Genomic DNA, 23,512 nt, shown 5'->3' with positions numbered 1-23,512 from the left:
TGTATGCAAATCTATCTCGAGCATATTCATTGTGGATACCCTGAAAACCAGCCTGTTTGTGGCTCTTGAGGACCGGAGTTGGCTACCTGTGCACTAGATGCAACAACTAGAGGCTGGAGACTTGCCTCTAGTTGTTGCATTCTAACACTGCTGCCAAGCCTGGGAGGAAGTCAGGCATCTAAGCTCTCCTAGTTGTGAGAGCTGTGGGGCTCAGATGCTCAACCTGTGGCTGATGTCACCTCTGCTATTGGTCCTGCCTCCCGCTGTGCCCTATTGGTTGGCAAAAGAATAACTGTCCAATGGGCTGCAGGGAAAGGAGGGAGCAGATAGCAGGATGAACTAGCCATGTGTTCCCTCCGTCCTCCCTAGACAGTCTATATTTCTTCTCGCTCTACCTTACTATTCTACAATTCTTTTTCTGTGCTTTTGAGACAAACTAAGAAGAGATCGTTGACCGTGTGGGAAGGCACCGTGCATGCATGCAGCAGCAAAACTTTACTAGTGCTAGGAGAAGTTTCCGCCGCGAGCTGCCAGGGGATGCTCCCAGACAGCATGGCTAATTCATCCTGCTATCTACGGAAAACACTGTTTATGGGAAGCAAACTTGCTTTTCTTTCCAGCCACCAGCAAGGTGATCCTCTCCTCTCAGTGCTCCCATTGGATTGTGACAAATATCATGAGTAAGCCACCACAATAAGATGATCTCTGCTTCCTCGAAATGGGATGAGAGTGTACCCAAGCCTCTAACCTGTGAAGCCTTTTCTGAAAAATGATCATTAAACTTACCACAAGTGGGGGTGGTCCTGCATTAGCTGAAAAAAACAAGATAATAATGAATTAATTTAATAATTTGAGCCTTTAGGAATTGTTATGCTCTTCTCCTAGCTCAGCTCCTGTCTATGACTTACTCCTGAATACAGCAAGATATGATTTTCCATCATAAAAGTCAAGTCAAGACTTGAGAATGTACAGAGCAGGGCTATCAGTTTGGAGCATGAACCCTAGAGTGGCAACTATGAGGACAGAGCCGGCAAATTAAACCAATGTAACCTAAAAGAGAGAAGAACCCAGACGAGGTGATGATATTTTTCAATATACTGAGTAATGACATTTTTTCGGGCATTGGGATGTTATGGGTTAAAAGTTCATTCAGGTGCCTAACTAGCAAATGAGGTATGTACTTTCTATCCTGCACACACAAGCCCGATATTCAAACACAACAGATCCATGTCATTTTCATTTGAAGATTAGGTTGTTATGTGGATAAAAAGCAATCTGCATTCTTCAAGTTGTTCCCTATGTAGGTGTAAAGTACATTTTCCAAAATTAAATGTATGCACAAAGTTTACAACCCTGCCCTCCAAATGCTTCCCTGTGATGTCTCCTTTTAATGCAGCTGAATGTAGGCACATTGTGTTAGTATGATTTACCTTTAGTTTTCCCTTTGCTGCACCTTCACTTATCCACACCCTCCATTTATTCATCTTAGCCTCTTGCTTATACTTACGACAGGTGTACGTGGGACAGCACTCAGACTCTGGGTCGAATCTTTGGGTTGGTGCGCTTCCATCCTTGCAGATTGGTGGTGGCTGGCAGTCTGGGCACGCTGCAGAAGGAGGGGAAGAGGAGAAGGGAAAGCAAAAGAAAATCTCAGTTCTAAACCTTACTCGGACATCCTGCAAACTGGGAACCTATTGTGGAATCCCAACTGGTTAAATGATAGAAAACAGAGAGTAAGGCTAAATGATAAAGTTTCCCAATGGAGCTTGGTGAAATGTGGCATGCCTCATGGATCTCTTCTGGGACCACTGCTTTTTAATGTATTTATAAACGACCTGGAAATCGGATCAACAAGTGAGCTGATCACATTTCCTGATGATACAAAATCATTCAAAGGTGTTAAATCACAAGAGGATTGTGAAGAATTGCAGGAGGATATTGCAAAACTGGAGACTAGGCAAGCAAATAGCAAATGAAATTTAATGAGGACAAGTGCAAAGTGATGGACTTAGGGAAGAGTAACCCAAATTATAGCTACATAATGCAAGGTTTCACATTTGGAGTCACCACTCAGGAAAAAGATCTAGGTGTCATCACTGAAAATATGTTGAAATCTTCTCAGTGTGCAGCAGCAGCAGCAGCCAGTAAAGCAAATAGAATGCTTGGAATTATTAGAAAAACAATGGAGAATAAAACAGAGACTATCATAATGCCTCTTTATTGCTCTATGGATACCTCTCATCTTGCAGCCTCTCATCTACTTACCACAGTCATAATCAGGGCAGCAGGGATCTGAACCGGACATTTCCACTTGGATGGAGTCTGTCTTAGTGCAGCTTTCGGACATAGGACAGGTCACATCCTTACATTCGTTTGGCTGCAAGACCCACATCATTGCCATCAAAATCAGAAAATTTCAACTAAAAATATCCTACCTCCAATACACCTAATGAGCTCGTGAGGAGACATCTAACCCTAAGCAGATCGAGCTTTTAATTAGGTAAAGGCTGGTGGGTTTGTAACAGTAACCTTAGTCCAAGAGAGAGAGAAAAACAAACTTACCAGGGTTGGGTTTTTCTGGAACTGAAATAGAGCAGAAAACGATAATCATTTCTTTATCATCAACAAGAAGTCATGGTGTATTCATATGCCTTCTGGCCAATGAGGTTTCTCTCACTTTTGGTGCAATGCTCGCTGTTGCCTCATTATTTAAATTCCCCCTTATTGTCGACTAATAAAGGATTCTCACATTTATCCATTCAGTTCATCGGCAAACTCAATATCCCCACCCATTTCTACATTAAACAGTTGTTAAATCCCTGGTTTGAAAAATTGTATTTGCTATTTTTAGAGTCCTTTGCTCTTTTGGCATGGGGTTTGGTTGCATATGCACATCTTCGTATCCACATCATGTCCACTTTATTTCATCTTAACTTCATAATTTTCGTCTAACCCTTACCGCATTTATATGATGGGCAGCAGTTAGTCTCAGGATCATAATCTTTCCGTACAATGAAACCAGGGGCACATTCTGGAACGTTGGGACATGATGGGCAATCTGGAAAGGAAGAAGAGAAGGAAAAGGTGAAGACTGAAGATGACCGAGCTCTCACCCAAACAGAAGAATGAGTGGAGAGATACATAGACACCATGCAATTTACTGGATGAAGGCCATGACTGCTCACCTGGCAGAGAGAGGTGGATGGACGGTATGGTTAGAGGACGAGAAGGGAATAGTACGGACGGAATTTGTTATTATTTAGACAAGAGAGGATAAACTTGGTAAGAACACTGAGAAGACGAAAAGGATCTTAACGGGCCCATTACATCTTGATTATTAAGGACTGGGAGTTGATGAGCTGTAATGTATCTAAAAGCAGCGAACAGTGAGGGCTAACACATTCGGGAGTGCATCCATTGATATAGTTAGGAATGGCATAGAATAAGAAAATGTTATACATCATTCTGAATTCTTCGTATTTGCAAGAAGTCAAGTTTTTAATCGCTTTTTAATCTCTTAAGTAATTTACCAAAGTTTCATATACATGTGGGCCAGGCTCTAAATTCTAAGTTAACATTACTTTTGAATATATTGAGAATAAGCTGCTGTAGAACGAGGAGAAGAAAGGACCAAAAGGGGATATGATTAGGGTTTTTTAATGAATGAGCAATGTGCAACAGATACATAGGTAACAGATATCGATTATTTACTCTATCGGATAGTACCAGAACTGGGGAACATTCCATGAAACTGAAGGGCAGCAGATATAAGACAAACTGGAGAAAGTATTTTTTCACTCAGCGCACAATCAAGCTGTACTGTTTTTGCTGGAGGATGTGGTCATGGCTTTTGTCGCTATCACAGCACTGAATCTTTACTCATCTCTAGTTTTGACACTATTCACCATGGCTTTGACTCTGCCACATGCTATATTCTCTTTCTTACATATTTCTTCAGCTTTCCAAACCTTAGATCACATCATCTTACTTTCTCGACTTTCTGAAGTGGGTATATGGGGTTCTGTCCTTGCTTTGTTTTCTTCATATATGTCTGACCATACTCAGATTGGGTCCCTAATATTTCAGGAGTAGCTCAAGGATCTGGATTGTCTGCTACGCTCTTTACTGTTGATCAAACTCCGCTCTCTTGTCTGCACTTGGAGTTACCTATAAGTTCTACACCGATGATATACACTTCTTCTTTCCCATTGTTTCTTCCCAGTCTTCCTCAATTTAACTTTGCTTCTATCTGCCTTCACTCTATTCGGTGTTGGCTTTCTGCTAATCTTTTATCTCTGAATATTAAAAAAACTAATATTCTTCCCCGTTTGGTATTCCTGAGTTCATTCAAATCTTGGGTGAAACCATCCCGATTTCTCCTACAGATCACATCCTTGGTGTCATGCTAGACACCACTCTATCCATGATACCACAAATTAAATCTGTAATTAAAAATTCCTTCTTCAAGTTAAGGATGTTAAGAATCTTAAGATGTATATTACCACCAGTTAGCTTTTGTACAGTCCTCCATGCACTTCTATTCCCTTCTATTGACTATTGTAATTGTCTCTATGTTGGTCTCTCTCCAAATTCTCTCCATGCTCTTTAAATAATCCAGAATTCTGCTGCACGCTTGCTTACCAACACACCTATTCGTCATCAAATTACTCCTGTTTTAAAAGATTTATATTAACTACCGATCTCTGCACGTATTAAATACAAAATTGCTATCTCCACAACCTATTACAGAATGTTAAAAGCCCATGGATAAGCTCCATAAAGGTGAATTTCAAAAGCCCGATTTGCGCTGAAATTAGGGGATTTGCGGATATGTTGGGCTGGTGAACGCCAAGCAGATTTTAAAAGCTGGCCGGATTCGCGCATACCTGCCACTCCGCGCACAAATGAAAAGTTCCAAAAAAGGGGCGAGCATGGGCGTTCCTGGATTTAAAATAGAAATTAGCCTGTAATGTGCATTGGCACACGCTGGGGCCCCCTGCCACGTAACTTACTTCTCCTACAGATGAAGTGTAACTTCTAAAAAAAATAATTCTAGACAGATCAGCGGAGGTTTTAGGGTTGTGTCTAACAGGGAGGAAGGAAGGGTATTAAACTAGGGATTTTGTAAGACCTATCACTTAACTGGGCGAATGGAACCAAATGGGAAAACTGGCAATGGCGTCGGGGCACGTGTCTTTTAAAATCCCCCACTTACATGGTAGAAGCGGCATTTGCGCACACCGGCAGGCGCTCACTTCAAATTGCGTGGACATGTGTGGACAGTCAAGCTATTTTACAACATGTGCGTATATACAAGTTTATGTTATAAAATGGCCGCGTCCCTAACTTGTGCGCCCTTGTGCCGCTATGAAAGTTACCGTCATACTGGGCATTCATACCCCAGCTCGGATTCTCCATCCATCAAGTCAGTTTCTCTTAGATGTCTCGTTTTGCCTACACATGTGAGCGCTCTCTCTCAATATATAGCCCTATTCTCTGGAATTCCCTTTCCTTATAACTCATGAGTGATGCAAAGCTATTTTAAAATGTACTAAAAACACACTTATTCACTGAGGATTTTCCATAAGTCTGTACCCTCATTTTGTTGCCAGTTTCCATCAGACTTTGCTCAAGTTGCTTAATTTTGCTGTGTAGGGTTTGTTCAGTTTGGTTTAGTCCTGTATTGTTGTTTTGCTTGCTTTTTATGAATGTTTTATTGTACCCTGCCTGTAACTTTAGAGAAGCGAGCAATAAATGCTTTTAAATAAATCAATAACATAACTGAATTTAAAAGAGGTTTGGACAAGTTCATGGAAGAAAAGTCCATAAACGATTATTAGCAAGGTAGGCTTGACAAAGGTCATCACTTACTCCTTGGAGTAGGCAACAAGAAATGACTCAGAATAACTAAGGCAGGGTATGGGTTCTTAATACTTCTAATGGTGTAGAGATTTCTTTGTTTGTTACAGTAATTTCCTAAGTTTTTTGCAGCCTCTCATCTACTTACCACAGTCATAATCAGGGCAGCAGGGATCTGAACCGGACATTTCCACTTGGATGGAGTCTGTCTTAGTGCAGCTTTCGGACATAGGACAGGTCACATCCTTACATTCGTTTGGCTGCAAGACCCACATCATTGCCATCAAAATCAGAAAATTCCAACCATAAATATCCTTCCTCCAATACACCTAATGAGCACACGAGTAGACATCTAACGCTTGGAAACCAAGCTTTTAATTATAGAAAGGCTGGTGGGTTTGTAACATTAACCTTAGACCAAGAGAGAAAGAAAAACAAACTTACCAGGGTTGGGTTTTCTGGAGCTGAAATAGAGCAGAAAACGATAATCATTTCTTTATCATTAACAACAAGACACGGTGTAGTCATATGCCTTCTGAGCCAATGTAGTTTTCTGTCTGTTTTGGTGCAATGCTGGCTGTTGCTTCATTGCTTGTATTCCCCTTTTGTCAGCTGATAAAGCGATTCTCACATTTATCCATTCAGTTTTCTGCAAACTCAATATCCCCACCCATTTCTACATTAAACAGTTGTTAAATCTCTGGTTTTAAAAGTGTTTTAGCTATTTTTAGAGAGTCCTTAGCTCTTTTGGCATGCGATTTGGTTGCATTTACGTATCTCCAGACCCACATTCTCTCCACATTATTTCTTATAATTTTCCTCTAACTCTTACCGCATTGGTATGTTGGGCAGCACTCAGTCTCAGGGTCATAATCTTTCCGTAAGATGAGACCAGGGCCACAGTCTGGAATTGAGGGACATGCTGAGCACACTGGAAAAGAGGGAGAGAGGGGAAAGGTGAACATCAAGGATAGAGAAAGCAAAAGATGAGTGAGCTCTGACCCAAACAAAACAGTGAGTGGAGCGGGACACAAACACCATGTACTGGATGAAGGCTATGACTGCTCACCTGCCATGGGAGGGAGTGAATGGATGGTATGGTTAGAGGAGGAGAAAGGAATGGAATGGATGGGATTTGTTATTGTCTAGACAAGAGAGGATGAAGAGGAGGATCTGAATGGGCTCCTTAATTTGTAGGGACTGGGAGTTGATGAGCTGAATGTATCTAATTGCAGTGTACATTGAGAGCTTACACAGGCAGGAGTGCATGAAGTCAATACAGTGATGAATGGCATTGAGTAAATTAATGTTATTCACCCTTCTGGATTCTTCATATTTGCAAGAAGTCTGGCTTTTATTTGCTTCTTTTAAGGAATTTACTAAAATGTTATCTACATATTGCCCGGGCCCTAAATTTGGTCCCTACGCCATAAGTAAGGAACGTTTTTCCAAAATTCTAAGTTAACCTCTACTTTTGGATATATATGAGGAATATGGTGGTGGAAAGATTGGAGAAGAGACGACCAAGAGAGGATGTGAAGGAGGTATTTAAAATCGTGAGGAGGCCACAACAGATGAACAGGATGGTTATTTACTCTTTCAGATAGTCCAAAAACAATTATTAGATAGGTAGATTGGGTAGATTTATGGAGATTTTCAGTGAAAATGTTAGCAGTTAAGTTTGACTGAAAATGTTCATGTGAATAGCCACTTAAAATTAACCAGTTATCTTTGGTTCTAAGTAGCTTTTATGAAAGTTGACTCCAAAGCTATGAAAGCTAAAGGATGCTAAAGACCTGCTAAGAACAATAAAACATTGTTTCCCACTCTCTCTTGGAGGTTCTCCTAACTAATTGGATTTTCAGTTTTGCCACAGTGAATATGCATGAGATCGATTGGCATACCCTGGGTCTCCAATGTATGCAGACCTTATCTCATGGTTAAGTCTGCCTCCATGAGAAAGATGGAAAATACTAAATTAAAGGGATAGGTTTGCAGGTAGGATTAGGATTGACATAGACGTTAAAGTCGAAGTTAGTATTAGAATTAGGCTTAGGACTGTGATTGTTTACAGTATAGATTGAAATTAGGATTAGGAGGGAAATTAGATTTAATATTTAGCGTATGTGGTATGGTCAGGTTAGGACTGAGTTTATGAATAGGATTGGTGTTAGTATTAGAAACTGAAGTTAGGATTAGGAGTGAAGATAGGTTTAGTATTGAGGTTAGGGTTAAGATAGGGTTAGTATTCAGATTAGAATTTTCGTTAGGGTTAGGACTGAGTTTATCAATAGGATTGATGTTAGGATCAGAGATTAAGGTTAGGATTAGGAGTGAAGTTAGATTTAGTATTGAAGTTAAGGTAAGGACTGGGATTGTATAAGGTTTGGCATACAGTTACGTTTATGACTGAATTTAAGAATAGGACTAAGAATTAGAGACTGAGTTAAAGATTTGGATCAAGATTAAAGATAGGAAATAGTGTTAAGATTGCGGTCACGGTGAAGGTTAATGTTCGTAACATGGCAATGATGCGAGATAAAGACCAAATGGTCCATCCAGTTTGACTAGCATGTGGTTTATGGGAGTAACTGCCACATAATGCATGTTACTTCCATATGTTTTGCTAACGATAGTAACAGCCACACCATAGAGGTTACCAACATCCGTTCTGTGAAAGGCAGTAGCTGCTGCTGCACCATGCAGGTTACCCCCATGTATTCTGAAAGATAGTTACTGCCCCTTTGTGCAGCTTTAGTGTTTTCCATGCATGCTTTTCAAATTTATGTTCGCTCATTAATTCAGAAGTGCTCAGTACACAAACTTTCACTCACCACATTTGTATGCCTCACAGCAGGGATTATTACTCTCAACCATTACACTGATGGCATCTTTCTGCTGACATGAAGATGAGGGGCACACAACGTCCGTGCACGATGAAGGCTGTGGTGAACGTAATATAAATATCAGACCCAAATCATCACCGAAACCTACATTTTTCTTAGCTTTCGTCTTTGATTGATTTTTGCCCATACTTCTTGCATTTTTAATCCGTCCCTCCATATGGGAAACATCACTCTGTATATCCTTTAGAGTAAAAGCCAGATTTTGGTGGATCAGTCCCTTTATTATGACTGATCTACCATGATCTCTTCTGTTTCGCAAACAGATGGAGAGCTCTTTCTTTACATACCACAGGTACCTGGAGGTATTTCTCTAATCCCAGTACTGCCCTTTCATGGTCCTAGGTTTTTGCTTCCTAGAGAGTCCCCTGCATACCTGACTGTATTAGAAAATAAGATGATGGGATGAGACTGTACCCAAACCTCTAACCTGTGAAGCCTTTTCTGAAAAATGATCATTAAACTTACCACAGTTGGGGGTGGTCCTGCATTAGCTGAAAAAAACAAGATAATAATGAATGAATTTAATAATTTGAGCCTTTAGGAATTGTTATGCTCGTCTCCTAGCTCAGATCCTGTCTATGACTTACTCCTGAATACAGCAAGATATGATTTTCCGTCATAAAAGTCAAGTCAAGACTTGAGAATGTACAGAGCAGGGCTATCAGTTTGGAGCACGAACCCTAGAGTGGCAACTATGAAGACAGAGCGGGCAAATTAAACCAATGTAACCTAAAAGAGAGAAGGACCCAGAGGAGGTGATGATATTTTTCAATATACTGAGTGATGATATTTCTAGGGGCATTGGGATGATATGGGTTAAAAGTTCATTCAGGTGACTAACTAGCAAATGAGGTATGTACTTTCTATCCTGCACACACCAGCCTGATATTCAAACACAACAGATTCATGTCATTTTCATTTGAAGATTAGGTTGTTATGTGGATAAAAAGCAATCTGCATTCTTCAAGTTGTTCCCTATGTAGGTGTAAAGTACATTTTCCAAAATTAAATGTATGCACAAGGTTTACAACCCTGCCCTCCAAATGCTTCCCGTGATGTCTCCTTTTAATGCAGCGGAATGTAGGCACATTGTGTTAGTATGATTTACCTTTAGTTTTCCCTTTGCTGCACCTTCACTTATCCACACCCTCCATTTATTCATCTTAGCCTCTTGCTTATACTTACGACATGTGTACGTGGGGCAGCACTCAGACTCTGGGTCGAGTCTTTGGGTTGGTGCGCTTCCATCCTTGCAGATTGGTGGTGGCTGGCAGTCTGGGCACGCTGCAGAAGGAGGGGAAGAGGAGAAGGGAAAGCAAAAGAAAATCTCAGTTCTAAACCTTACTCGGACATCCTGCAAACTGGGAACCTATTGTGGAATCCCAACTGGTTAAAAGATAGAAAACAGAGAGTAAGGCTAAATGATAAAGTTTCCCAATGGAGCTTGGTGAAATGTGGCATGCCTCATGGATCTCTTCTGGGACCACTGCTTTTTAATGTATTTATAAACGACCTGGAAATCGGATCAACAAGTGAGCTGATCACATTTCCTGATGATACAAAATCATTCAAAGGTGTTAAATCACAAGAGGATTGTGAAGAATTGCAGGAGGATATTGCAAAACTGGAGACTAGGCAAGCAAATAGCAAATGAAATTTAATGAGGACAAGTGCAAAGTGATGGGCTTAGGGAAGAGTAACCCAAATTATAGCTACATAATGCAAGGTTTCACATTTGAAGTCACCACTCAGGAAAAAGATCTAGGTGTCATCACTGAAAATATGTTGAAATCTTCTCAGTGTGCAGCAGCAGCCAGTAAAGCAAATAGAATGCTTGGAATTATTAGAAAAACAATGGAGAATAAAACAGAGATTATCATAATGCCTCTTTATTGCTCTATGGATACCTCTCATCTTGCAGCCTCTCATCTACTTACCACAGTCATAATCAGGGCAGCAGGGATCTGAACCGGACATTTCCACTTGGATGGAGTCTGTCTTAGTGCAGCTTTCGGACATAGGACAGGTCACATCCTTACATTCGTTTGGCTGCAAGACCCACATCATTGCCATCAAAATCAGAAAATTTCAACTAAAAATATCCTACCTCCAATACACCTAATGAGCTCGTGAGGAGACATCTAACCCTAAGCAGATCGAGCTTTTAATTAGGTAAAGGCTGGTGGGTTTGTAACAGTAACCTTAGTCCAAGAAAGAGAGAAAAACAAACTTACCAGGGTTGGGTTTTCTGGAACTGAAATAGAGCAGAAAACGATAATCATTTCTTTATCATCAACAAGAAGTCATGGTGTATTCATATGCCTTCTGGCCAATGAGGTTTTCTCTCACTTTTGGTGCAATGCTCGCTGTTGCCTCATTATTTAAATTCCCCCTTATTGTCGACTAATAAAGGATTCTCACATTTATCCATTCAGTTCATCGGCAAACTCAATATCCCCACCCATTTCTACATTAAACAGTTGTTAAATCCCTGGTTTGAAAAATTGTATTTGCTATTTTTAGAGTCCTTTGCTCTTTTGGCATGGGGTTTGGTTGCATATGCACATCTTCGTATCCACATCATGTCCACTTTATTTCATCTTAACTTCATAATTTTCGTCTAACCCTTACCGCATTTATATGATGGGCAGCAGTTAGTCTCAGGATCATAATCTTTCCGTACAATGAAACCAGGGGCACATTCTGGAACGTTGGGACATGATGGGCAATCTGGAAAGGAAGAAGAGAAGGAAAAGGTGAAGACTGAAGATGACCGAGCTCTCACCCAAACAGAAGAATGAGTGGAGAGATACATAGACACCATGCAATTTACTGGATGAAGGCCATGACTGCTCACCTGGCAGAGAGAGGTGGATGGACGGTATGGTTAGAGGACGAGAAGGGAATAGTACGGACGGAATTTGTTATTATTTAGACAAGAGAGGATAAACTTGGTAAGAACACTGAGAAGACGAAAAGGATCTTAACGGGCCCATTACATCTTGATTATTAAGGACTGGGAGTTGATGAGCTGTAATGTATCTAAAAGCAGCGAACAGTGAGGGCTAACACATTCGGGAGTGCATCCATTGATATAGTTAGGAATGGCATAGAATAAGAAAATGTTATACATCATTCTGAATTCTTCGTATTTGCAAGAAGTCAAGTTTTTAATCGCTTTTTAATCTCTTAAGTAATTTACCAAAGTTTCATATACATGTGGGCCAGGCTCTAAATTCTAAGTTAACATTACTTTTGAATATATTGAGAATAAGCTGCTGTAGAACGAGGAGAAGAAAGGACCAAAAGGGGATATGATTAGGGTTTTTTAATGAATGAGCAATGTGCAACAGATACATAGGTAACAGATATCGATTATTTACTCTATCGGATAGTACCAGAACTGGGGAACATTCCTTGAAACTGAAGGGCAGCAGATATAAGACAAACTGGAGAAAGTATTTTTTCACTCAGCGCACAATCAAGCTGGAGGATGTGGTCATGGCTTTTGTCGCTATCACAGCACTGAATCTTTACTCATCTCTAGTTTTGACACTATTCACCATGGCTTTGACTCTGCCACATGCTATATTCTCTTTCTTACATATTTCTTCAGCTTTCCAAACCTTAGATCACATCATCTTACTTTCTCGACTTTCTGAAGTGGGTATATGGGGTTCTGTCCTTGCTTTGTTTTCTTCATATATGTCTGACCATACTCAGATTGGGTCCCTAATATTTCAGGAGTAGCTCAAGGATCTGGATTGTCTGCTACGCTCTTTACTGTTGATCAAACTCCGCTCTCTTGTCTGCACTTGGAGTTACCTATAAGTTCTACACCGATGATATACACTTCTTCTTTCCCATTGTTTCTTCCCAGTCTTCCTCAATTTAACTTTGCTTCTATCTGCCTTCACTCTATTCGGTGTTGGCTTTCTGCTAATCTTTTATCTCTGAATATTAAAAAAACTAATATTCTTCCCCGTTTGGTATTCCTGAGTTCATTCAAATCTTGGGTGAAACCATCCCGATTTCTCCTACAGATCACATCCTTGGTGTCATGCTAGACACCACTCTATCCATGATACCACAAATTAAATCTGTAATTAAAAATTCCTTCTTCAAGTTAAGGATGTTAAGAATCTTAAGATGTATATTACCACCAGTTAACTTTTGTACAGTCCTCCATGCACTTCTATTCCCTTCTATTGACTATTGTAATTGTCTCTATGTTGGTCTCTCTCCAAATTCTCTCCATGCTCTTTAAATAATCCAGAATTCTGCTGCACGCTTGCTTACCAACACACCTATTCGTCATCAAATTACTCCTGTTTTAAAAGATTTATATTAACTACCGATCTCTGCACGTATTAAATACAAAATTGCTATCTCCACAACCTATTACAGAATGTTAAAAGCCCATGGATAAGCTCCATAAAGGTGAATTTCAAAAGCCCGATTTGCGCTGAAATTAGGGGATTTGCGGATATGTTGGGCTGGTGAACGCCAAGCAGATTTTAAAAGCTGGCCGGATTCGCGCATACCTGCCACTCCGCGCACAAATGAAAAGTTCCAAAAAAGGGGCGAGCATGGGCGTTCCTGGATTTAAAATAGAAATTAGCCTGTAATGTGCATTGGCACACGCTGGGGCCCCCTGCCACGTAACTTACTTCTCCTACAGATGAAGTGTAACTTCTAAAAAAAATAATTCTAGACAGATCAGCGGAGGTTTTAGGGTTGTGTCTAACAGGGAGGAAGGAAGGGTATTAAACTAGGGATTTTGTAAGACCTATCACTTAACTGGGCGAATGGAACCAAATGGGAAAACTGGCAATGGCGTCGGGGCACGTGTCTTTTAAAATCCCCCACTTACATGGTAGAAGCGGCATTTGCGCACACCGGCAGGCGCTCACTTCAAATTGCGTGGACATGTGTGGACAGTCAAGCTATTTTACAACATGTGCGTATATACAAGTTTATGTTATAAAATGGCCGCGTCCCTAACTTGTGCGCCCTTGTGCCGCTATGAAAGTTACCGTCATACTGGGCATTCATACCCCAGCTCGGATTCTCCATCCATCAAGTCAGTTTCTCTTAGATGTCTCGTTTTGCCTACACATGTGAGCGCTCTCTCTCAATATATAGCCCTATTCTCTGGAATTCCCTTTCCTTATAACTCATGAGTGATGCAAAGCTATTTTAAAATGTACTAAAAACACACTTATTCACTGAGGTTTTTCCATAAGTCTGTACCCTCATTTTGCTGCCAGTTTCCATCAGACTTTGCTCAAGTTGCTTAATTTTGCTGTGTAGGGTTTGTTCAGTTTGGTTTAGTCCTGTATTGTTGTTTTGCTTGCTTTTTATGAATGTTTTATTGTACCCTGCCTGTAACTTTGGAGAAGCGAGCAATAAATGCTTTTAAATAAATGAATAACATAACTGAATTTAAAAGAGGTTTGGACAAGTTCATGGAAGAAAAGTCCATAAACGATTATTAGCAAGGTAGGCTTGACAAAGGTCATCACTTACTCCTGGGAGTAGGCAACAAGAAATGACTCAGAATAACTAAGGCAGGGTTTTGGATTCTTAATACTTCTAATGGTGTAGAGATTTCTTTGTTTGTTACAGTAATTTCCTAAGTTTTTTGCAGCCTCTCATCTACTTACCACAGTCATAATCAGGGCAGCAGGGATCTGAACCGGACATTTCCACTTGGATGGAGTCTGTCTTAGTGCAGCTTTCGGACAAAGGACAGGTCACATCCTTACATTCGTTTGGCTGCAAGACCCACATCATTGCCATCAAAATCAGAAAATTCCAACCATAAATATCCTTCCTCCAATACACCTAATGAGCACACGAGTAGACATCTAACGCTTGGAAACCGAGCTTTTAATTATAGAAAGGCTGGTGGGTTTGTAACATTAACCTTAGACCAAGAGAGAAAGAAAAACAAACTTACCAGGGTTGGGTTTTCTGGAGCTGAAATAGAGCAGAAAACGATAATCATTTCTTTATCATTAACAACAAGACACGGTGTAGTCATATGCCTTCTGAGCCAATGTAGTTTTCTGTCTGTTTTGGTGCAATGCTGGCTGTTGCTTCATTGCTTGTATTCCCCTTTTGTCAGCTGATAAAGCGATTCTCACATTTATCCATTCAGTTTTCTGCAAACTCAATATCTCCACCCATTTCTACATTAAACAGTTGTTAAATCTCTGGTTTTAAAAGTGTTTTAGCTATTTTTAGAGAGTCCTTAGCTCTTTTGGCATGCGATTTGGTTGCATTTACGTATCTCCAGACCCACATTCTCTCCACATTATTTCTTATAATTTTCCTCTAACTCTTACCGCATTGGTATGTTGGGCAGCACTCAGTCTCAGGGTCATAATCTTTCCGTAAGATGAGACCAGGGCCACAGTCTGGAATTGAGGGACATGCTGAGCACACTGGAAAAGAGGGAGAGAGGGGAAAGGTGAACATCAAGGATAGAGAAAGCAAAAGATGAGTGAGCTCTGACCCAAACAAAACAGTGAGTGGAGCGGGACACAAACACCATGTACTGGATGAAGGCTATGACTGCTCACCTGCCATGGGAGGGAGTGAATGGATGGTATGGTTAGAGGAGGAGAAAGGAATGGAATGGATGGGATTTGTTATTGTCTAGACAAGAGAGGATGAAGAGGAGGATCTGAATGGGCTCCTTAATTTGTAGGGACTGGGAGTTGATGAGCTGAATGTATCTAATTGCAGTGTACATTGAGAGCTTACACAGGCAGGAGTGCATGAAGTCAATACAGTGATGAATGGCATTGAGTAAATTAATGTTATTCACCCTTCTGGATTCTTCATATTTGCAAGAAGTCTGGCTTTTATTTGCTTCTTTTAAGGAATTTACTAAAATGTTATCTACATATTGCCCGGGCCCTAAATTTGGTCCCTACGCCATAAGTAAGGAACGTTTTTCCAAAATTCTAAGTTAACCTCTACTTTTGGATATATATGAGGAATATGGTGGTGGAAAGATTGGAGAAGAGACGACCAAGAGAGGATGTGAAGGAGGTATTTAAAATCGTGAGGAGGCCACAACAGATGAACAGGATGGTTATTTACTCTTTCAGATAGTCCAAAAACAATTATTAGATAGGTAGATTGGGTAGATTTATGGAGATTTTCAGTGAAAATGTTAGCAGTTAAGTTTGACTGAAAATGTTCATGTGAATAGCCACTTAAAATTAACCAGTTATCTTTGGTTCTAAGTAGCTTTTATGAAAGTTGACTCCAAAGCTATGAAAGCTAAAGGATGCTAAAGACCTGCTAAGAACAATAAAACATTGTTTCCCACTCTCTCTTGGAGGTTCTCCTAACTAATTGGATTTTCAGTTTTGCCACAGTGAATATGCATGAGATCGATTGGCATACCCTGGGTCTCCAATGTATGCAGACCTTATCTCATGGTTAAGTCTGCCTCCATGAGTAAGATGGAAAACACTAAATTAAAGGGATAGGTTTGCAGGTAGGATTAGGATTGACATAGACGTTAAAGTCGAAGTTAGTATTAGAATTAGGCTTAGGACTGTGATTGTTTACAGTATAGATTGAAATTAGGATTAGGAGGGAAATTAGATTTAATATTTAGCGTATGTGGTATGGTCAGGTTAGGACTGAGTTTAGGAATAGGATTGGTGTTAGTATTAGAAACTGAAGTTAGGATTAGGAGTGAAGATAGGTTTAGTATTGAGGTTAGGGTTAGTATTCAGATTAGAATTTTCGTTAGGGTTAGGACTGAGTTTATCAATAGGATTGATGTTAGGATCAGAGATTAAGGTTAGGATTAGGAGTGAAGTTAGATTTAGTATTGAAGTTAAGGTAAGGACTGGGATTGTATAAGGTTTGGCATACAGTTACGTTTATGACTGAATTTAAGAATAGGACTAAGAATTAGAGACTGAGTTAAAGATTTGGATCAAGATTAAAGATAGGAAATAGTGTTAAGATTGCGGTCACGGTGAAGGTTAATGTTCGTAACATGGCAATGATGCGAGATAAAGACCAAATGGTCCATCCAGTCTGACTAGCATGTGGTTTATGGGAGTAACTGCCACATAATGCATGTTACTTCCATATGTTTTGCTAACGGTAGTAACAGCCACACCATAGAGGTTACCAACATCCGTTCTGTGAAAGGCAGTAGCTGCTGCTGCACCATGCAGGTTACCCCCATGTATTCTGAAAGATAGTTACTGCCCCTTTGTGCAGCTTTAGTGTTTTCCATGCATGCTTTTCAAATTTATGTTCGCTCATTAATTCAGAAGTGCTCAGTACACAAACTTTCACTCACCACATTTGTATGCCTCACAGCAGGGATTATTACTCTCAACCATTACACTGATGGCATCTTTCTGCTGACATGAAGATGAGGGGCACACAACGTCCGTGCACGATGAAGGCTGTGGTGAACGTAATATAAATATCAGACCCAAATCATCACCGAAACCTACATTTTTCTTAGCTTTCGTCTTTGATTGATTTTTGCCCGTACTTCTTGCATTTTTAATCCGTCCCTCCATATGGGAAACATCACTCTGTATATCCTTTAGAGTAAAAGCCAGATTTTGGTGGATCAGTCCCTTTATTATGACTGATCCACCATGATCTCTTCTGTTTCGCAAACAGATGGAGAGCTCTTTCTTTACATACCACAGGTACCTGGAGGTATTTCTCTAACCCCAGTACTGCCCTTTCATGGTCCTAGGTTTTTGCTTCCTAGAGAGTCCCCTGCATACCTGACTGTATTAGAAAATAAGATGATGGGATGAGACTGTACCCAAACCTCTAACCTGTGAAGCCTTTTCTGAAAAATGATCATTAAACTTACCACAGTTGGGGGTGGTCCTGCATTAGCTGAAAAAAACAAGATAATAATGAATGAATTTAATAATTTGAGCCTTTAGGAATTGTTATGCTCGTCTCCTAGCTCAGATCCTGTCTATGACTTACTCCTGAATACAGCAAGATATGATTTTCCGTCATAAAAGTCAAGTCAAGACTTGAGAATGTACAGAGCAGGGCTATCAGTTTGGAGCACGAACCCTAGAGTGGCAACTATGAAGACAGAGCGGGCAAATTAAACCAATGTAACCTAAAAGAGAGAAGGACCCAGAGGAGGTGATGATATTTTTCAATATACTGAGTGATGATATTTCTAGGGGCATTGGGATGATATGGGTTAAAAGTTCATTCAGGTGACTAACTAGCAAATGAGGTATGTACTTTCTATCCTGCACACACCAGCCTGATATTCAAACACAACAGATTCATGTCATTTTCATTTGAAGATTAGGTTGTTATGTGGATAAAAAGCAATCTGCATTCTTCAAGTTGTTCCCTATGTAGGTGTAAAGTACATTTTCCAAAATTAAATGTATGCACAAGGTTTACAACCCTGCCCTCCAAATGCTTCCCGTGATGTCTCCTTTTAATGCAGCGGAATGTAGGCACATTGTGTTAGTATGATTTACCTTTAGTTTTCCCTTTGCTGCACCTTCACTTATCCACACCCTCCATTTATTCATCTTAGCCTCTTGCTTATACTTACGACATGTGTACGTGGGGCAGCACTCAGACTCTGGGTCGAGTCTTTGGGTTGGTGCGCTTCCATCCTTGCAGATTGGTGGTGGCTGGCAGTCTGGGCACGCTGCAGAAGGAGGGGAAGAGGAGAAGGGAAAGCAAAAGAAAATCTCAGTTCTAAACCTTACTCGGACATCCTGCAAACTGGGAACCTATTGTGGAATCCCAACTGGTTAAAAGATAGAAAACAGAGAGTAAGGCTAAATGATAAAGTTTCCCAATGGAGCTTGGTGAAATGTGGCATGCCTCATGGATCTCTTCTGGGACCACTGCTTTTTAATGTATTTATAAACGACCTGGAAATCGGATCAACAAGTGAGCTGATCACATTTCCTGATGATACAAAATCATTCAAAGGTGTTAAATCACAAGAGGATTGTGAAGAATTGCAGGAGGATATTGCAAAACTGGAGACTAGGCAAGCAAATAGCAAATGAAATTTAATGAGGACAAGTGCAAAGTGATGGGCTTAGGGAAGAGTAACCCAAATTATAGCTACATAATGCAAGGTTTCACATTTGAAGTCACCACTCAGGAAAAAGATCTAGGTGTCATCACTGAAAATATGTTGAAATCTTCTCAGTGTGCAGCAGCAGCCAGTAAAGCAAATAGAATGCTTGGAATTATTAGAAAAACAATGGAGAATAAAACAGAGATTATCATAATGCCTCTTTATTGCTCTATGGATACCTCTCATCTTGCAGCCTCTCATCTACTTACCACAGTCATAATCAGGGCAGCAGGGATCTGAACCGGACATTTCCACTTGGATGGAGTCTGTCTTAGTGCAGCTTTCGGACATAGGACAGGTCACATCCTTACATTCGTTTGGCTGCAAGACCCACATCATTGCCATCAAAATCAGAAAATTTCAACTAAAAATATCCTACCTCCAATACACCTAATGAGCTCGTGAGGAGACATCTAACCCTAAGCAGATCGAGCTTTTAATTAGGTAAAGGCTGGTGGGTTTGTAACAGTAACCTTAGTCCAAGAAAGAGAGAAAAACAAACTTACCAGGGTTGGGTTTTCTGGAACTGAAATAGAGCAGAAAACGATAATCATTTCTTTATCATCAACAAGAAGTCATGGTGTATTCATATGCCTTCTGGCCAATGAGGTTTTCTCTCACTTTTGGTGCAATGCTCGCTGTTGCCTCATTATTTAAATTCCCCCTTATTGTCGACTAATAAAGGATTCTCACATTTATCCATTCAGTTCATCGGCAAACTCAATATCCCCACCCATTTCTACATTAAACAGTTGTTAAATCCCTGGTTTGAAAAATTGTATTTGCTATTTTTAGAGTCCTTTGCTCTTTTGGCATGGGGTTTGGTTGCATATGCACATCTTCGTATCCACATCATGTCCACTTTATTTCATCTTAACTTCATAATTTTCGTCTAACCCTTACCGCATTTATATGATGGGCAGCAGTTAGTCTCAGGATCATAATCTTTCCGTACAATGAAACCAGGGGCACATTCTGGAACGTTGGGACATGATGGGCAATCTGGAAAGGAAGAAGAGAAGGAAAAGGTGAAGACTGAAGATGACCGAGCTCTCACCCAAACAGAAGAATGAGTGGAGAGATACATAGACACCATGCAATTTACTGGATGAAGGCCATGACTGCTCACCTGGCAGAGAGAGGTGGATGGACGGTATGGTTAGAGGACGAGAAGGGAATAGTACGGACGGAATTTGTTATTATTTAGACAAGAGAGGATAAACTTGGTAAGAACACTGAGAAGACGAAAAGGATCTTAACGGGCCCATTACATCTTGATTATTAAGGACTGGGAGTTGATGAGCTGTAATGTATCTAAAAGCAGCGAACAGTGAGGGCTAACACATTCGGGAGTGCATCCATTGATATAGTTAGGAATGGCATAGAATAAGAAAATGTTATACATCATTCTGAATTCTTCGTATTTGCAAGAAGTCAAGTTTTTAATCGCTTTTTAATCTCTTAAGTAATTTACCAAAGTTTCATATACATGTGGGCCAGGCTCTAAATTCTAAGTTAACATTACTTTTGAATATATTGAGAATAAGCTGCTGTAGAACGAGGAGAAGAAAGGACCAAAAGGGGATATGATTAGGGTTTTTTAATGAATGAGCAATGTGCAACAGATACATAGGTAACAGATATCGATTATTTACTCTATCGGATAGTACCAGAACTGGGGAACATTCCTTGAAACTGAAGGGCAGCAGATATAAGACAAACTGGAGAAAGTATTTTTTCACTCAGCGCACAATCAAGCTGGAGGATGTGGTCATGGCTTTTGTCGCTATCACAGCACTGAATCTTTACTCATCTCTAGTTTTGACACTATTCACCATGGCTTTGACTCTGCCACATGCTATATTCTCTTTCTTACATATTTCTTCAGCTTTCCAAACCTTAGATCACATCATCTTACTTTCTCGACTTTCTGAAGTGGGTATATGGGGTTCTGTCCTTGCTTTGTTTTCTTCATATATGTCTGACCATACTCAGATTGGGTCCCTAATATTTCAGGAGTAGCTCAAGGATCTGGATTGTCTGCTACGCTCTTTACTGTTGATCAAACTCCGCTCTCTTGTCTGCACTTGGAGTTACCTATAAGTTCTACACCGATGATATACACTTCTTCTTTCCCATTGTTTCTTCCCAGTCTTCCTCAATTTAACTTTGCTTCTATCTGCCTTCACTCTATTCGGTGTTGGCTTTCTGCTAATCTTTTATCTCTGAATATTAAAAAAACTAATATTCTTCCCCGTTTGGTATTCCTGAGTTCATTCAAATCTTGGGTGAAACCATCCCGATTTCTCCTACAGATCACATCCTTGGTGTCATGCTAGACACCACTCTATCCATGATACCACAAATTAAATCTGTAATTAAAAATTCCTTCTTCAAGTTAAGGATGTTAAGAATCTTAAGATGTATATTACCACCAGTTAACTTTTGTACAGTCCTCCATGCACTTCTATTCCCTTCTATTGACTATTGTAATTGTCTCTATGTTGGTCTCTCTCCAAATTCTCTCCATGCTCTTTAAATAATCCAGAATTCTGCTGCACGCTTGCTTACCAACACACCTATTCGTCATCAAATTACTCCTGTTTTAAAAGATTTATATTAACTACCGATCTCTGCACGTATTAAATACAAAATTGCTATCTCCACAACCTATTACAGAATGTTAAAAGCCCATGGATAAGCTCCATAAAGGTGAATTTCAAAAGCCCGATTTGCGCTGAAATTAGGGGATTTGCGGATATGTTGGGCTGGTGAACGCCAAGCAGATTTTAAAAGCTGGCCGGATTCGCGCATACCTGCCACTCCGCGCACAAATGAAAAGTTCCAAAAAAGGGGCGAGCATGGGCGTTCCTGGATTTAAAATAGAAATTAGCCTGTAATGTGCATTGGCACACGCTGGGGCCCCCTGCCACGTAACTTACTTCTCCTACAGATGAAGTGTAACTTCTAAAAAAAATAATTCTAGACAGATCAGCGGAGGTTTTAGGGTTGTGTCTAACAGGGAGGAAGGAAGGGTATTAAACTAGGGATTTTGTAAGACCTATCACTTAACTGGGCGAATGGAACCAAATGGGAAAACTGGCAATGGCGTCGGGGCACGTGTCTTTTAAAATCCCCCACTTACATGGTAGAAGCGGCATTTGCGCACACCGGCAGGCGCTCACTTCAAATTGCGTGGACATGTGTGGACAGTCAAGCTATTTTACAACATGTGCGTATATACAAGTTTATGTTATAAAATGGCCGCGTCCCTAACTTGTGCGCCCTTGTGCCGCTATGAAAGTTACCGTCATACTGGGCATTCATACCCCAGCTCGGATTCTCCATCCATCAAGTCAGTTTCTCTTAGATGTCTCGTTTTGCCTACACATGTGAGCGCTCTCTCTCAATATATAGCCCTATTCTCTGGAATTCCCTTTCCTTATAACTCATGAGTGATGCAAAGCTATTTTAAAATGTACTAAAAACACACTTATTCACTGAGGTTTTTCCATAAGTCTGTACCCTCATTTTGCTGCCAGTTTCCATCAGACTTTGCTCAAGTTGCTTAATTTTGCTGTGTAGGGTTTGTTCAGTTTGGTTTAGTCCTGTATTGTTGTTTTGCTTGCTTTTTATGAATGTTTTATTGTACCCTGCCTGTAACTTTGGAGAAGCGAGCAATAAATGCTTTTAAATAAATGAATAACATAACTGAATTTAAAAGAGGTTTGGACAAGTTCATGGAAGAAAAGTCCATAAACGATTATTAGCAAGGTAGGCTTGACAAAGGTCATCACTTACTCCTGGGAGTAGGCAACAAGAAATGACTCAGAATAACTAAGGCAGGGTATGGGTTCTTAATACTTCTAATGGTGTAGGGATTTCTTTGTTTGTTACAGTAATTTCCTAAGTTTTTTGCAGCCTCTCATCTACTTACCACAGTCATAATCAGGGCAGCAGGGATCTGAACCGGACATTTCCACTTGGATGGAGTCTGTCTTAGTGCAGCTTTCGGACATAGGACAGGTCACATCCTTACATTCGTTTGGCTGCAAGACCCACATCATTGCCATCAAAATCAGAAAATTCCAACCATAAATATCCTTCCTCCAATACACCTAATGAGCACACGAGTAGACATCTAACGCTTGGAAACCGAGCTTTTAATTATAGAAAGGCTGGTGGGTTTGTAACATTAACCTTAGACCAAGAGAGAAAGAAAAACAAACTTACCAGGGTTGGGTTTTCTGGAGCTGAAATAGAGCAGAAAACGATAATCATTTCTTTATCATTAACAACAAGACACGGTGTAGTCATATGCCTTCTGAGCCAATGTAGTTTTCTGTCTGTTTGGTGCAATGCTGGCTGTTGCTTCATTGCTTGTATTCCCCTTTTGTCAGCTGATAAAGCGATTCTCACATTTATCCATTCAGTTTTCTGCAAACTCAATATCTCCACCCATTTCTACATTAAACAGTTGTTAAATCTCTGGTTTTAAAAGTGTTTTAGCTATTTTTAGAGAGTCCTTAGCTCTTTTGGCATGCGATTTGGTTGCATTTACGTATCTCCAGACCCACATTCTCTCCACATTATTTCTTATAATTTT

The 23,512-nt window shown here is 40.2% G+C and overlaps 1 protein-coding gene across 1 annotated transcript in view; it reads right to left on the bottom strand.

Annotated features, from left to right (window-relative positions):
* LOC115080300 overlaps positions 1-23,512 on the bottom strand; it is a 226,983-nt gene that overhangs the window by 5,462 nt on the left and 198,009 nt on the right. The window contains exons 98-119 of the mRNA XM_029584450.1: positions 23,140-23,189; positions 22,844-22,955; positions 19,810-19,908; positions 19,413-19,432; positions 19,116-19,227; positions 18,364-18,462; positions 17,644-17,669; positions 17,107-17,215; positions 15,116-15,214; positions 14,728-14,747; positions 14,432-14,543; positions 11,397-11,495; positions 11,000-11,019; positions 10,703-10,814; positions 9,951-10,049; positions 9,231-9,256; positions 8,694-8,802; positions 6,692-6,790; positions 6,304-6,323; positions 6,008-6,119; positions 1,508-1,606; positions 787-812 (exon numbers count right to left, since the gene is read on the bottom strand). Coding sequence (XP_029440310.1) covers positions 787-812; positions 1,508-1,606; positions 6,008-6,119; positions 6,304-6,323; positions 6,692-6,790; positions 8,694-8,802; positions 9,231-9,256; positions 9,951-10,049; positions 10,703-10,814; positions 11,000-11,019; positions 11,397-11,495; positions 14,432-14,543; positions 14,728-14,747; positions 15,116-15,214; positions 17,107-17,215; positions 17,644-17,669; positions 18,364-18,462; positions 19,116-19,227; positions 19,413-19,432; positions 19,810-19,908; positions 22,844-22,955; positions 23,140-23,189 — 1,679 coding nt within the window. The remainder of the gene's footprint in view (positions 1-786; positions 813-1,507; positions 1,607-6,007; positions 6,120-6,303; positions 6,324-6,691; positions 6,791-8,693; positions 8,803-9,230; positions 9,257-9,950; positions 10,050-10,702; positions 10,815-10,999; positions 11,020-11,396; positions 11,496-14,431; positions 14,544-14,727; positions 14,748-15,115; positions 15,215-17,106; positions 17,216-17,643; positions 17,670-18,363; positions 18,463-19,115; positions 19,228-19,412; positions 19,433-19,809; positions 19,909-22,843; positions 22,956-23,139; positions 23,190-23,512) is intronic.

This window comes from Rhinatrema bivittatum, chromosome 19 (assembly GCF_901001135.1).
Source record: "Rhinatrema bivittatum chromosome 19, aRhiBiv1.1, whole genome shotgun sequence".
Classification (NCBI taxonomy): Eukaryota; Metazoa; Chordata; class Amphibia; order Gymnophiona; family Rhinatrematidae; genus Rhinatrema; species Rhinatrema bivittatum.
Note: the sequence above shows the minus strand (reverse complement) of the source record. Positions and strands in the feature narration are given on the sequence as shown.